General features: G+C 35.4%; 1 protein-coding gene across 2 annotated transcripts in view; it reads left to right on the top strand.

Moving 5' to 3' along the window:
• The first annotated feature begins 3,011 nt into the window (after nt 1-3,011).
• The window catches only part of LOC109079735 (ankyrin repeat and BTB/POZ domain-containing protein BTBD11-A-like), a 123,157-nt gene continuing 110,282 nt past the window's right edge, over nt 3,012-15,886 (top strand). For both annotated transcript variants that reach the window (XM_042748890.1, XM_042748887.1), the window contains exon 1: nt 3,012-4,173. In XM_042748890.1, the coding sequence (XP_042604824.1) occupies nt 3,306-4,173 (868 nt within the window). In that variant the 5' untranslated portion in view covers nt 3,012-3,305. The remainder of the gene's footprint in view (nt 4,174-15,886) is intronic.

The raw sequence follows: 15,886 nt of genomic DNA, 5'->3' as shown, positions 1-15,886 counted from the left end.
CCTAGGGTCCCAGCATATTCTGTACATTTGAGTTTTGATGCTTCTGCTTTGTCACTTGAGGACAATTAAGGTGGTGGTTCTAAACCCATGCTGCTCTGCACATTTTGTTTTTCTTATTTAATGCACCTGATTCACATCATCAGATAATTAGAAGGGCGCTCCATGAACTGAACTGAGTGTGACAGATATGAGAGACATACAAAATGCAGGTCACAAGGAGCTGAATTAAGGGCATGCACCTATCAAAAGCAGCCACTGTAGACACACATATTGGGAACCAAGGAAGTGTGCACTTTTGAACAAGATCTTTTGTATGATTTCAGTTATTTTAGTGTATGATATGCAACTTCTTCTTCTTCTTCTTTTTTTGTAAGGGCTGTTTTAAGCTTTAAGCACAACTGTATTAAAAGAGTATTATGTGTTGATCATTAGTAAAGAAAATATATCATATGCACATTTTCAAACACTGTTTTCTTTCCAACTTTTCTTTCAGTTCAGACTTGCATCAGTGGATAAGCTTTGATGTCCTTGATGTGTTTGAGAGCATAGGTAGGAGAAGCATAAAATCAGAAGAGCACCCGATTATTGAAGGAATAGTTCGCCCAAAAATGAAAATTTGCAGAAAATGTACTCGCCCTCAGGCCATGCATTTCTGTCTTCACTGGAACATTTGGAGAAATGTTGCATTACATCACTTGCTCACCAGTGAATCCTCTGCAGTGAATGGGTGCCGTCAGAATGAGAGTTCTGGAAGGCCTAAGGGGAAAATAAATTTCCAGTAAGTTTTTATTTTTGGCTGAACTATTTCTCTGTTTAATCTAATTTTAACTTGTCTGCATTCACACTATCATTCAGTTATGAAATATTTGTTAAAAGCATTTACAAAGTTCATTTTCAACTTATTTTTGAACTGATCTGATTTAGAATAAATATTGGTCATATTATATAGTAAATGATGCTGAAAAGCAAATAATGAAAGCAAATCATTTGAAATCATTTTCACCATTTGAACTAGAATGCGTTTGTATTTCCACATTCATGTCAAGTATGCAAATGTTCAATCTATTTAAAATATAAAATATCTCACCATTATTTTTCTTTCTATGCAACATCATGTTGCTGTTTCAGCAAAATGGTAGCTTGAAAATTGTCTGAATGTGTGAATTTACTTATGCAATTTATCGCCAACCATATAACATGAACCAAAGTATTTGTATAACCATATTAAACCTTCCAGAGGATGGATGAATCTGGAGATCTAGATTTAATTATAGATTTCTTATTCATATTTGTTCTTTTTGTCCTGGTATAACGTAATGGTCTCTGAGTATCCATAAGATGGATTTTTTATGTGAGTTATACATAGGCACCAAATACATTGTCGCCTTTGTGTTTCCAGGCAACAAGCAATCATGGAAGAACATGTGAAGGAGAAATCTCAATTAAGAAAGGACAACCTCTGTATCCCAGCCTGCCGCTGCAGTGCACTGATTTATTCACATGCACAGTGCATAAATAAGGTAATTAATATAATACAGAATGGATGAATTTTGAATAAAAGCCTAATAGTGTTAATTATAGCAAAAAACTGAACGCTAGTCAGACAAATCAGTGCCTATAATAGTGTAAAACACGTAAGAACTAATAGAATTTATTTCTGTTAAAAAAATTATATTTAATTGTAGATTACTGATTTAATGAAAAGGAAATTAGACAAGGATCAGATAAGATTTTAATAACAATATAAGTGTTACATTGGATGCAACAGAGACTAAATGTAGATTTTATAGAAATCACTTTTTTGACAATTTCTGTGCAAGGTCTTTCTTTTGAAATAAGCTATATAAACAGTATATAGCTATATAATATAATAAGCTAAATATCTTTATCTGTAAAAAAGTAATAATGGTCGTAAACAGCATGTTTTTATTTTTATTTGCTATGAACACTGAACAGTCAAGTGGAAATCACAGGTTCTGTTATACAGTCTTACTGCCAAATTATTTAGCCCCCATATTCACAAGCCCTGCTAAATGTGTTCTGTCTACCGTCTTTAGTGTACGTATAATGTACATCTAGTGTTTTGTATAATATTTAGTAATTTTCTCGATGAATTGTGGTATCTTGTATGTTTAGGCGTTTGAGAATAGAGGAATATAAAGTACAGAATAAAGGCTATTACTCGATATCACCTATAGAGGGCACTACATACGCACCAATTCTCCATCAATGCACCAAACGTCGCTTTCTATGCGTATTAATAATGAAGTTGATAAGGGGACAGACTGCGAGGCTTCTCAAGTCAAAACAATTAGTTTCTTTTCATGCCAGAACACTTGCATAATTAAACACAAAGTCTTTAGACGTTTTTAAATCCGTTCTCGTATAGCGTGCTTGTTCCATTCCAGAACTTTTTGACAATTCTGAAGTAATTGCCTGAGTTAAATTTTAGACGGATAGAGACAGATGAAAGGTGCAGAAGCTGTGCAAGCGATTGCTTTGATCTACACATTTCAGAATCATCGCGTAAACATCCTCCAGATAAAGAGAGTTGGTAAGAGAGAAGAGTGTTTAGAAGAGATTATGAGGTATCCTATATTTTGTTCCATATATCATATATAAAATAATGCTAACTAATATTGACATTATTGATAATTTTTATAATATTCTAACAATATGTAAATAATAAATATTAATATGTATTCATGTATTTAATTATTCTTTTTACAGATATGTAGATACTGCTAAATATATTTTTCCGTCAAAATCTGCAATTTGCTTATATATGTGATGATGCCTTGTTTAGCTATACATGTTTATAATATTTGAAGACGCTATTAGTTTGAGACTATTTTTCTGACTGATTTTACGTTTTGGAAGTGAAAAAGGCACCCATGCACTTTTGGAGCCAGTTGAATTCATCATAAGTTATTTTCTATTTGCATAGTCCCTCCCTCCTTGGGAGTGATTTATATTCATAGTCCCTCCTCCTATGAGTGGTTTATTTGCATAGCTCCTCCCCAGATGAGTGGTTTTGCAGTGAATGATGCAGTGGTTGGTGAAGGCGTTCTGAGCTCTCGAATTACGCACGCAAAGTTGGGAGCAGAGGCACGCGTTGGATATATTATTTTTTTTCTGGTAACTTACCAAAATAGTAACTGCGCGCGCTTGTAGACTTGTGTTTGCGCGTGAAATTAGGTGGCAATACATTCATCTACTGCTCAGAGGACAGGGCGCGCCACAGGAACGCGCTTTGGGCTTTCTTTAAAATATCAGGCATAAGCCTTACATTATGAGGTGCTGCCATGGCAGGAAATGGTAAGACAGCTGCGAGGACGCTGGAGGATTTAACGCTCGATTCCGGTTATGGTGGAGCGGCGGATTCCTTCAGGTCGTCCAGCGTGTCGCTCTGTTGCTCGGACACGCATCTGTCGTATGCGCATGGGGGCAACTGCTGGCATCTGACTGAATCCATGCACAGCAGACACAACAGTTTGGACACGGTCAACACCGTCCTGGCGGAAGACACGGAGATCCTGGAGTGCTCGGGCCAGTGCGCCAAATTGCCCGAGCTGGAGGAGGACGTGCCGTGGAGTCTTGGAGAGGTGGAAGGCGCGCTGCGCAAAGACGAGGATCTGTGCATGGGAAACGCGTCGCGGGAGATCCTAGCCAAACTCTCCGCGCTGGTCAGCCGCGCGCTGGTGAGGATCGCCCGTGAGGCGCAGCGCCTGAGTCTGCGTTACGCCAGATGCACCAAGCACGAGATCCAGAGCGCCATCAAGATGGTCCTGTCGTGGACCATCTCCGTGAACTGCATCACTGCGGCGCTCAGCGCACTGTCGCTTTACAACATGAGCACGGGTGATAAGTTCAGCCGGGGCAAGTCAACCAGGTGTGGACTCGTCTTCTCCGTAGGGAAGTTCTTCAGGTGGATGGTGGATAGCCGGGTGGCCCTGCGCATCCACGAGCACGCGGCGATCTACCTGAGCGCCTGTATGGAGAGCCTGTTCCGAGAGGTGTTCAGTCGGGTGCTGAGGAGTGCGCTGGTAGAGAAGGAGAACGGAGTGCCAAAGTTTTCCGTGGAGTCCCTGGAACAGGCCATAAATAACGATTCGGAGCTGTGGGGTCTTTTGCAGCCGTATCAGCACCTCATTTGTGGCAAGAACGCAAGCGGTAAATGTTTACTTATTTGCGCACTTTTTAGGGTTACACAGTATAACTACACAAGTATTGAGAAATATACATTAACTACGTGTACTTACTACAGGGTTGTTCAGAGTTAGTTGCTCTTAATTACGGATACTTTACTGTTTTTATACAAGTATACTTGATGTTAATTTAAAGTTTTGATTTTTTGGTCACACTAAATATTTAAAATGCGCTCTCTATCAATTAAACCGACTCGTGCACTTTTTGTCATTGATTCCTGCTGGTTTTATGATGCAATTACGTTGAAACGCACCTGAACTCAGTCACAAACCTATTTTGAGGTCAGTCAACCAATCTGCCTACTTACCTCCTACCTACCTTCTTTTTTGATTACACAATTGAAAGTGTGTTTCATAATAGTTGCCAGCATACACTCTTAAAATACAGGTTCTTTACCAGCATCTATAGTTCCATGAAGAACATCCATGGAAACTTGCCATTGCACAAAAGGTTATTTATAGTGGAATAAGATTATAAATGAAATACTAAGGGAAAAAAATGGTTATAAGGAAGGGTTAAGCAAAAAGATTCTTTGTGCAACCCAGAGCTGTTCTTCTATGTCATTATTGTGAAAACTTCCATTTGGAATCTTTATTTTTAAGAGTATAATCAGATCCCTGCACCTCCTTGGTTGGTAACATTGTGTATGATCCCAGCTTCATAAATGATGTCTGCTTCTCTGCAGCACTGTTGACTTATTTATTTCTCTGGGAGATAAATAACTTCTGTGGGAGGACATGAGTGAGTCCCAGCAGGATGTTTGTTTTCAGACTTCTTATTCATTTAGACACTGTAACAGGTGCAAACACAACAGGAAGGGCGTCACACTGTGTGCCACAGTACCTTTTCCCTCCACCTGTTGAAACAACCTTGATTTTGGTTTCTGTCATGTGGGGCTTATTTTGATGGCATAATCAAGTAGCCTTATTAGTAACATTTAAGGTTGTTATCCATTTCTGAATGTGATTTACAACCACACAGTGCGCGATCAGTTTGGGCTAGGTAATTTTTATGGTTGAGGCTGATTCCAGCAAGCCATAAAATTCTTACAATAAAATTCCACTCTTTGCTATTTGTGACACAGCTCTAGGAGTTGACACACTTTGCATTATCGCAGGCATGCCTGTGCTTTCTCTGGAAGTCTGATGTGATGGACAGCTGAAGAGTAAACTGAGAGATCTGCTGAACAGAGCTGCATATCCATCTTCACATTAACATTGTTTGTCGCATTCATCTGTTCTGGCCACCCTATAAACACCCCTTTTACACTCAGTAGAGCAGGTAACATGACCGTTATTCCCATTAGGGCAGATGTCAGAATTTTCTTTGTTTACGCTTATGATTTTCAGCTGCAGAAAATTATTATTTTTTACTGTCATGTCATTCCAAACCTGTATAACTTTATTTTATCTGCAGAACATAAAATAAGACATTTTGAAGGATTTAACAGTTGCTCTTTTTAATGCAGTGACAGTGAATGGAGACTGAAGGTTTTAAGATTCAGAAAGTGGTCGGTATATGAATTCAAAAGTGAGAGTAAGGACTTTTAAATTTTTACAAAAATATTCTATTTTAAATAAACTCAGTTTATTTGAACTTTCTATGCATCAAAAAGTTTTAAATGTATCACAGTTTCTAAAAAATATTAAGCCCAACTGTTTTCAACGTTGATGATGATAAAAGTTTTTTGAGGATAATATCAGCAAATTAGAATGATCACGTGACACTGAAAACTGAAGTTATGATGCCTAAAATTCAGATTTAATCTAAGATTCAGAAAATTAATTTGTTCCTTTTAATAGACTTTGAATTTGTCCTTGATGGAAGGCCACCATTATATTGCAAAAATTATAATGAAAAATTCTGTGATCCAAAAAGGGTTTGTTCCATGTCTCATTTCTTTTCTTTCATTTTTTTATTTATTTTTTTGCACCTGCCACATTTTCAATGCTGAGATTTTGTCAGATTTTCTGCAAGGCCTATTGTGTTTTTTGCAGTGTCACAATGGTCTTAGAAGGTTCAGTTTTGGAGTAAATTGGTGTTGCTCATAGGAGCTTTCAGAATACAGCTATGATTGCACCACTGGTTGGTGATCAGCTCCTATTTACCGACCTTATACTAAATTAAAAGACAGCCATTTTTTATATGAGCATGTCCATATGTGTTGTGCATTGCTGATTTGTTGATTGATTGGTATATGTGGGATTCACCTCTATGATTATCGCAATTTCTCCCTTTACCCTTGTTCTTTTCATGCCTAGCTCCCTGCTTGGCTCGAATATATGAATGGCTGTCCAACAGTGTATAGTTACTTGAATAGAGGTTATGGTCAATTTTCAGTGGCCCACCCAGCAGGGTTGATTATCGACAGACGTAACTGACAGACCCTTTACAGGAATGATGCGCTCTCACTGCAAGAAAGGAGGAGAACAAAGAGACAAAGCTAAAGCAAAAGATGTGGAAGGACAAATTGAAAAGATGACATTGTCGGAATTAGGTGGAGAGAGGTGATAAAGGTGAATAAAATGATACTGAAAGAGCAATGACATGAGATGAGACCGTGAAATGAAAAAACTTCGAAGAAAATTAGCGTGAAGACACCAATATTAGGATATTAGAATATAAAGAGTAAGAAGGACTGTTGATAGGGTTTTGTGCTTATGTAGGAGGTGAAAATCCAAAAGGGCCACAAAAAGAGCAGACTGTGAGTCCCAGATAAGCCAAGAAAATGTAATTTTAGTTTTTGATATGAAGGGGTTTTGTTGCCTCCCGCAAAATATTGCATCTCTTCAATTTTGTTCGGTGCACAAGCTGTCCCTCCACATCTCTTACTGATGTATAGCTAATGTCGCTCCTCCATTTTTGTGTAATTTGTTTTTCATGAGGTGCTGACAGCACTCGTTTCACTTGTTACTTGCCAAGCACATATAGGGCTACACGTCAGTCAGGAAATCTGTCCCCTAAGACACCTGGAAAGTGAGAGGTAGTTTCACCGCCTGAATGTGCTTGTGAAATGCTGCTGTGGGGTGTTTTGAACTCCATACCAATGCAACAGACGGCCAGCTGGCTCAAATCAAACTTTGATGTATCATGTCGGATGTATGGCAGATTTAGGGCAGACAGAACAATACAATAATAGTCAACTATGAAGTATGTTTTGGTGATTTAAAATGCAGTGAAGAACAGCCGGAGGCCCAACTTCCTTACTTTTACTGAAGTGTCTTGTGCTCACCGAGGCTGATCCCATTTGCAGATGTCAAAGCTATCAGGCCCTTGCCTAATTGGTGCTCAAGCTTTATCTCAGTTGTGCTGATTAAGTGTGGAAAACATATGTTTGGTTTACAGGATTTGCAGTGATTATCTTTTCTGACAGACTGATGCTTAAGATCCAGATCATATAGTTATTCAAACTTTTTGTGATTCAGATCAAGTGACTGAGAGTTATTCAAACGGGTTTTGTGATTCAGATCAAGTGATTGATTGAATATAATTTTTATGAATTTAAAATTCTTTTGGGTTTTGAGACTAAGTAAATTATAACAATTTTTGATTTGTGTCTTGTTTGATTTTAAAAATTTTTGATTTGGTTTGCAACAACATGAGACTAAGTTTTTTATAACAATTTTGCCCTCCCATGTAGTTCTCCTAGTTACATATTGGTTTGTGTTTTTATCAGCTGCAGATTACTTTTTTGTCAGATTTCAGTTAGTAAAAGCTGGCATCTGCTATGTGATGTATTGGTGGGGTCTGCTTAGTCAGTGTGCATGGTATGCTGCCCCCTGACCTCTCTGAAGGATTAGACTGTAGGAATGCTGCTCCAGCAGGTGGCTGATGAGTATATTCTGAGCCCACGCTGAGCTCAGGCCAATGGTGGAACACACTGTCAGCCATGATTCTCTACAACACTCCTCTTCATGAGGGTTGCAGCACGGACAGCTCGCAGCCAGATTTCTCCCACTCCACACCAGCCTGTAGGGAGCATTTAACTCATAAATCATTGAAACCCCTTGATTTATGACGCACCGTTTCTGGTCGATAAACTGATAATTGTTTTCATGTTATGTCTTGGTAGCCAATATGTGACAGATATTAAAATTCCACACTTTAAAATAAATGAAAAATAAAACCTTAAAGTCAAATGTTTTAAATACTCTAAAAATCACAATATTATAAAGTACAGATTGGATGTTCATTAGATAATCTGCAACCAGCTACATGCTCCCAGAGGCACTGCAGATCACGTTTGCATGCTACAGTTCTTGTTTTCTGCAGTCACGTTTCAGTCTCTGCATGCCAGCGGAGCATGTAGCTTATTGCAGATTCTACATGTTGACATGTAAGATTATTTTCCAAAATCCAATCTTTTTCAAGTTTGCCACTGCAAGCTGTAGGAACACTGATTTCAAAAGGACGCTTTCATGGTAGACAGAGTTCTTGCGTCCTTGACTGCCTTTTGACATTAAAGTCCCGTAATCTTTTCAGATGTGTTGATGCATTCTACATCATAATTGCATAATTACAAGGCTGTTCAGAAGTTGTATGTGTTCTCTCCATGAGCAACAAAAGCCTTGAGCTGTCACAGTGTTTGTTTGTTTCTTTTCTATTCTTTCTATAGACATGAGGAGTGTTTGTAGTGTAATGTCCTGAGGATTCTCTGCAGCGCTGACATGTGTTTGAGATGGGAAGAGGAAGTTAAATGTGTTTATATTGACAAATTCTGGTAAATTTTGTTTAAAGACCCAATGAATTCAGTTTACTTCCTGATGTATATACATTTCCTGTTGAATCATGTATTGCATTGGAATTGAAAATATTTATCTTGATTTTTATGGATATAATAACATTTAAGTGTGGGTCGAAAAAAGATACAGTCAATGAATCCAAAGTAAACATTTTACTGATTTAATATTTAAATAATTTGCTTCATTTTCAGTATATTGTAACAATATAAAGCCAGATATTTAATTTAGTAAATAACATTATATTTATGAAATAATCTGACAAATTTATCTTACCGTAAGTGTCTTTACAAAAAAACAAAACAACAACAACAACAAAAAAAGGAGCAGGGGTCCAGTCTATATGTGTGTGTGTGTGTGTGTGTGTGTGTGTGTGTGTGTCCTCAAAGCTAATAGACATTGGCTTCACAGCACAAAACACTGATTTTACTGTCTTTAATATCAGCAGTCAATAATCTTAAGGAATTTTGGATGGAATAAGATATTATGTGACAGTTGAAATGAGATGCAGTTGTTGCATTTGCCTTTTTACAAAATAGTTTATTTCCATTGAAACAGTAGTTTAATGTTTCATATAATCTTTAAAACATGCCCAGAAGTTCTGCAGGCCCCATGCACCATTTATTTTACATTCCTCCAAGCTTTGCATTATTCAGATGACTGTTACAGTTTTGCCTTCATTTTCAGTCTCTGATTCGGCGAAGTGAATTCCATTAAAACAGATTTTGACAGAGGTGCCATTAGTAAGACGTCGCTCTGTGGGAAGTAAATGAATGACTTTGTTGTCATAAGCTGCATATTAAAGCATCAGGCATCTCTGTGGCCTCGTATTAAACATCCTCGAGCTGGGGTTATTTCAGGCTCTGCACTGGATGAACCCCAAAGGCTGTGAACATAGGCACACGGTGAAACATTTTTTTTTTATTTATTCTTGGGTTTCACATCTGCCTAAAATAGAAATCTTTTTCCTTTAAACTTGGATGTATGGCTAGGATGTTTGGTTTTGATTCTTTATCTCTGTCAGATTCCATCTCATCCATGTGTGCTAATGAGTGTTTCCTGCATTTCTCTTATTCATCTGTATTTTTCTATGTCACTATTGCTGTTGTAATTCAGCAAACATGTCCCCACTTCACATTTGATGCAATGCACAGGCGTTTTCTTCCTCCTCAAAGGGATAGTTTATCCCAAAATGAAAATAATTTTTTTATTTTCTTTGATTTTTTTTTTTGAATTGATGTGAATTTTTTAAATTCTTTTGTGGATTTTAGGGTAGGTTCATGGGTTTCCATTGTATGGACCAAAATTATTTTTTAAGTTTGAAACGACATGAGGGTGGGTAATTTGTAACTGATTTTTTTTTTATTATTAATATTATTATTATTATTTTTTTTTTGGTGACCTGTGCCTTTAAGGCAGTCTGTGTGTACTAAAAAGTGTAATTTGTTGCTGTTAACTGTGCATATTCTTTGTGAATGTTTAAGTAGTCACGTTTTATTAAATGTGGTGTGAGCTGGGCAAACCAAAAGATAGAATTGTGTAATGCCTCAGTAATACATGAGTTTTTCAATTTGTTTGGCTTGATTCTTGTGTACAGATGGGTTGGATTATAGGCATTCAGGTCAACATAATGAATTGTGGGTTGTGTTCGGAAGAGCAGTGATTTTTCTTTGAACAGGGTTTGAAAGCAGGATGCTATTGATTAGTAGAGAGCTTTTGCACCGATTTTATTTTGGAAAGGCAGGAAACAGGCAGTATTTTTAACTACAAAAACACATTGTTCTTAGGTTGCTGTTTTGTTTTTACATTTAAAAACCAAAAACAGACAAGAAGATCTTGAGAAATTGTAAATATTTGATTATATTTGGAGTATAAGTTTTTGGTAATAATTGCTTTCAGAATATTTCTTATAATTTAGATGATGAGTCATTCTCGTCATTTCCTCTAATGTAATTGTGAATCACAGCATTACAGCCCGGAGCTGTTTGACATGATGGCCATCTGGAATGACAAGGAAAAATGATATCAAAAGTGCACTGGATTGCTCAGTTGTGTTCGTTGTATTGCATTGAAATGCTTTCAGGGAAAGTATATTAAAGTATTTGAGTTAGGGCTGTCTGTTGTTAAAAGTTAAATCGAATTGCATGATATTGTGATTAATCATACTTAATAATCACATGTCAGTTGATCATTCAGAGACAGTATATCACTGTGGCAGATTAAAACATTGAATAGTAATTAGAGTTGGGCAATATGGCCAAAAAAACAAAAGAAAATTATCACGATAAATTTTTTTCATATCAGTCGATATCGATAATTATCACAATTTCTTTCACAAGTATCACATTTCTTTCAAGTTTAAAGACATATTTTTGCTCCTAAGTGAAAGTTGTTGAAATCAGACACAGTAACTGTTGTTTTAAACTACTCTTAATTTATTTTATTTTTATTTTTTTTGACAGTAGCTTGAGTTGACAGTAGTAGCAGCTTGAGTTAGGATGCAGATGTAAATTTAGTAAAAGTAAAAATTGAACAACCTCATTTTTATATGGTGAAATGTATTTATTTTGACTGTTCTGAGTTTTATCAAAATTACCATTGATCTTCCATAGTAGCATGCAGTGCTACTCATTTGAACCGTGTGACACGGACCATCCGTGTTTTATTTCTATGAATATGAATTCAATTTATCCGAATTCACATCCAGAAATCTTTTGCAGTCATTTAATCGTACATTCTCAATAAACGCACATGTGGTGGTGAATATTGTAATTCAAGTGTCTCTTGCTCTGGTGGCATGAGTGTCTGTGTTGTATACCGTGTCTGCCCTTTTTGTCATGCTCATAAAGTTGTAATTAACAGTTTTCAAAAGGCCTCCCATTCTTTTTCTCAGAGTCCTACTAATGACTGTTTTGCTGGCAGTCCCTGGAGAGAAGGGGAGAGTCCACAGAAACTGGCTAAATAATATAGCGTCTTTTTATTCGACAGAAGCCAGAAGGAAACAAACAATTAGGCTGACTTGGCAAGATGAAAGTGGGAGGCAGAGGGGTTTGTGGGTGCACTGACAGCGAAAACAACTGTATGTTCATCTCCTTCAGGGCTGAAGGATCACATGGTTGAGAAGAACTGATGGGGACAAAGGGATTTAGAGTTGTGATTGGGAAATGACCTGAGGTGGACTCAGGTTTGGGTTTTAAAACCACAGCATGTTAGAGCATGTACACCACCCATGAAGCCACAACGAGAGATTTACACATGACCTGACTGTTGTGGGTATGTCATTATATTAGAGTAAATGTGTTACCAGTGCATGTATGGATTTACTATACTGTAATTAAAAATGCAATTTAGATTTAATTGTAAATATTTTAATTGTTTAAAGTAAATAAACAGAATATATGCATAAATTTGGTAATATATAATACATTTGAATTAAATTTACTTTATATATTATATAATGAGTGTACAAAAGTAGTTACAAATAAATAATAAAATATACTTTTTTCTTTTTAGCTAATTAATTATTTATATTATTTTATATATTTATTTAATTTAACTTTTTATTATATAATGAATGCACAAAATTAGTTAAAAATAAATAAAAAGTTATATATTTAGTCTTTATTTATTTGCTAATTTAGTTTTATATATGTATTAACTGTATAATGTAATATTTGCATTTTAATTGCACATATTTTATAGTAAATAAATAACTAGAATATGCGCAAATCCAGTAATACATATATTACTTATATATTGTTTATTGTTATTGTTGTGTGGTTTAATACTAAAGTAAATACATAACATATTGGAAATTTCATTTCATTATATATTAGATGAACGCACAAAAGTAGTTAAAAAATAAAAAGATAAATAGATATATATTTGTTTGTTTGTTTGTTGCTGCTTTTGTGCATTTATCCAGTTGCACCTACTCAGGCTTTAGGGAGCCAACACCCTTATGCCTTGAGGGTGGACAGGTCTGGACTTGTGGGTAACTGATGTGGTGTGGTGGGAATGGGAACCAAAATAAACCACTGCAGATCATCTTTAGTTTTCTCATCCATCGTTTCATTGCATACAGTAATCAGCTGGCACACGCATACATATGCTATCAGCGTGCTGCCCGGTCTCCATCACATGCAGATGTATACACACACTGTCATACTGCACAGTCACACACACTTGTCGGTAATACTCACACACCCACATGCAGGCTGCTTGCACAGTTACTGCTGCTCGCCACACCCTGTGACTGCCATAGCAACAGAAACCAGTCTTACGGCTTCGCTCTTCCTACAAATGCATCCTCACTTTTACTCTCTATGGAAAAACATCTTTCTTTATCTGTTTTTTTTTCCTCTCACCCACACCAGAAACTCCCCTTGTTTACCATCAATCTGTCTTTGTGTCTCCTCGGGCTGCCTGATATGACAGCCCATTGAGAGTTAATTTTTTTCCTTCTGCCACAGAAACATAAATGCAAGATCAGCAGGGGCTTGTAGTCTGTGGCTTTTCACAGCCTGGCATTGATGGGCTGGGGATTTGAGAGTCTTAACCTCCGGTGTCATCACCTAATACCAACTCCCACAATGCAATTTACCATCCCGCCCGCCTCAGAGTGAGATGCTCTTGTGAGAATTGTCCTGAGACCACTTGGAAGAGAGATTCATATTTCGGTAGTCTTTCATTTCACTTTCAAGATGCTTTAACATCTCAACTTGTGCACACTGTGTTATTACTTTATTTTGCCCAAAAGCCAAGGTATCAGGAAGACTGGGGTTACTTGTCATAATTTGTAGTCCAGTGAATATTTCTTAGGCTAAGTATACAGAGTGAAACTTTTTTTTTTTTTTTACAGTTGAAAGAAATGAAAGATTCTAATGTTTTTAAAAATCTATTGAAGGTGGTTTCTTTCTATGTTGTCAAAAAAATGTATTATCAAAAAAACAACTGACATTTAATTGCTTTTTGACATGGTTTATATTGTAAATAATGAAAAAAAACAATAACATTGTTTTGACATAACACATGAAAAAAAAGTGACCGCAACACTTATGAATTGATTAACATTTTTGTTTTGATGTGAAATATATTGTTATTATTAAATTTATTAATATTTATATTATTATTATTACTATTATATTTATTTAGAAATTTAGATTAATTTTGAAATTTAATTGAATTCAGATTTCAGAATTCTAATTTCAGAGATAAGCTATAAAGAAAATGTCACTAGAGAAAATACAAGTGTAATTGGAGGTTATTATAGTTAAATAAAACTAAAACCATTAAAAACATCACTTTTTTACTTTCTTGCAATAAAACATATTAACTGAAGAAAAAAACATAAAATATAAAACGTATTTTATTCAAGCTCATATTTTTTTAAGTTTAGACATATTTAAGGAAAACAAGAAGTAATAAAAATATATACATTTAAAATCTAATTCAGAATATTAACAAAAGCTATTATTAATGTTACTATAGTAACACTGAATTGGACTTTACACTCAAAGCTTTATAGTTACTGAGAAATTGCCCCAAATCCCCCTATGAGAAATTAAATAGATCACCCTAAAACTGATGTTTCTTAAAGCTGCATAATATAGCCCCTCAAATACTCTTCTATTGAAAAATTCCTGAGCAGGATGATCAGTTGAACAATGTGAGGTGTGAAAAAAATATGAATCAGCAAAGCTGAGCTTCATCAAAAGCAGCACAAAAGTATTGTGTGAAGTATGAGCAGCTCGGCATTCTCTCTTTCACACACACTGTATTTGTTTTCTCGCTTGCTTTATATCCATTTTCCTGCCTCCCTGGTCCTTTTCCACTCTCTTTTTCATACACCCACTCTCTCTGTTGCTAAGGGATCTTCACCTTGCATTATCCACTCTGGAAATCATTAACCAAACCATCGTTCTGTCTGCAGCATTGGCTTTATGTTCATAAAAGCCATAATTCACAAATATATCAACATATCAAACATTCCAGCATTCACTGCCCATTTATCAACCCATCTTTGTCTCCGTGTATGCCACTGCAGTAAAAAAATCACTGCTGAGTATTACGAGAAACAGAGTGATGTGGGTGCAGATGAGAAAAGAAAAAAAATGATAGTGGCATTGCACAAAATGTCATCATTAGGTCTTTTTCAGTTCCAATCCCCCCAGCTGTTCTGACACAAAGATTTAAGTTTTTATATAATTGTAATATATAAAATATTTAAATTAATTATATTGCTTTATATAATTAATTTATATAAATAGATTTTATTTATTATTATAATGCATATTAATTTAAATGATAACAATAATAAAATTATATACACTTCTGTTCAAAAGTTTGGGATCAGTAAGATTTGTTATGTTTTTTAAAGAAGTCTCTTATGCACATCAAGGCTACATTTATTTGATCAATATTGATTGTTAAAGAAGTCTCTTATGCAAATCAAGGCTACATTTATTTGATTGATATTTATTTTTAATTGATATATTATTTTAATTTAAAATTTTTTGCTTTTTAATTTTAATATATTTTTTGTTCTAATATATTTTAAAATGTACTTTTTAATTTAATCAAGGCTACATTTATTTGATAAATATTAGTCTTTTGAAACAGTATACACTACCGTTTTTTTTTTCTGAGGCCAGACAAACGAACTTTTTTTTTTTTGAGAGAGAAACGAACACTTTATTTTTTTACCAATGATGTGTTAAATTGATAAAAAGTCACTGTAAAGACTTATATTGTTAGAAAAGATTTTGAATAAATACTATTCATTTTAATTTTTTATTAATCAAAGGACCCTGAAAAAAGTGTCACATGTTCTAAAAAATTTAATAAATAATAATTTTAATTAAGCACAACTGTTTCCAACATTGATAATAAATCAGAATATTAGAATGATTTCTTAAGGATCATGTGACACTGAAAAT

The sequence above is a fragment of the Cyprinus carpio genome, chromosome A4 (assembly GCF_018340385.1).
Source record: "Cyprinus carpio isolate SPL01 chromosome A4, ASM1834038v1, whole genome shotgun sequence".
In the NCBI taxonomy this organism is placed as follows: Eukaryota; Metazoa; Chordata; class Actinopteri; order Cypriniformes; family Cyprinidae; genus Cyprinus; species Cyprinus carpio.
The sequence above is the reverse complement of the archived record's forward strand: the minus strand, read 5'-3'. Positions and strand labels throughout refer to the sequence as shown.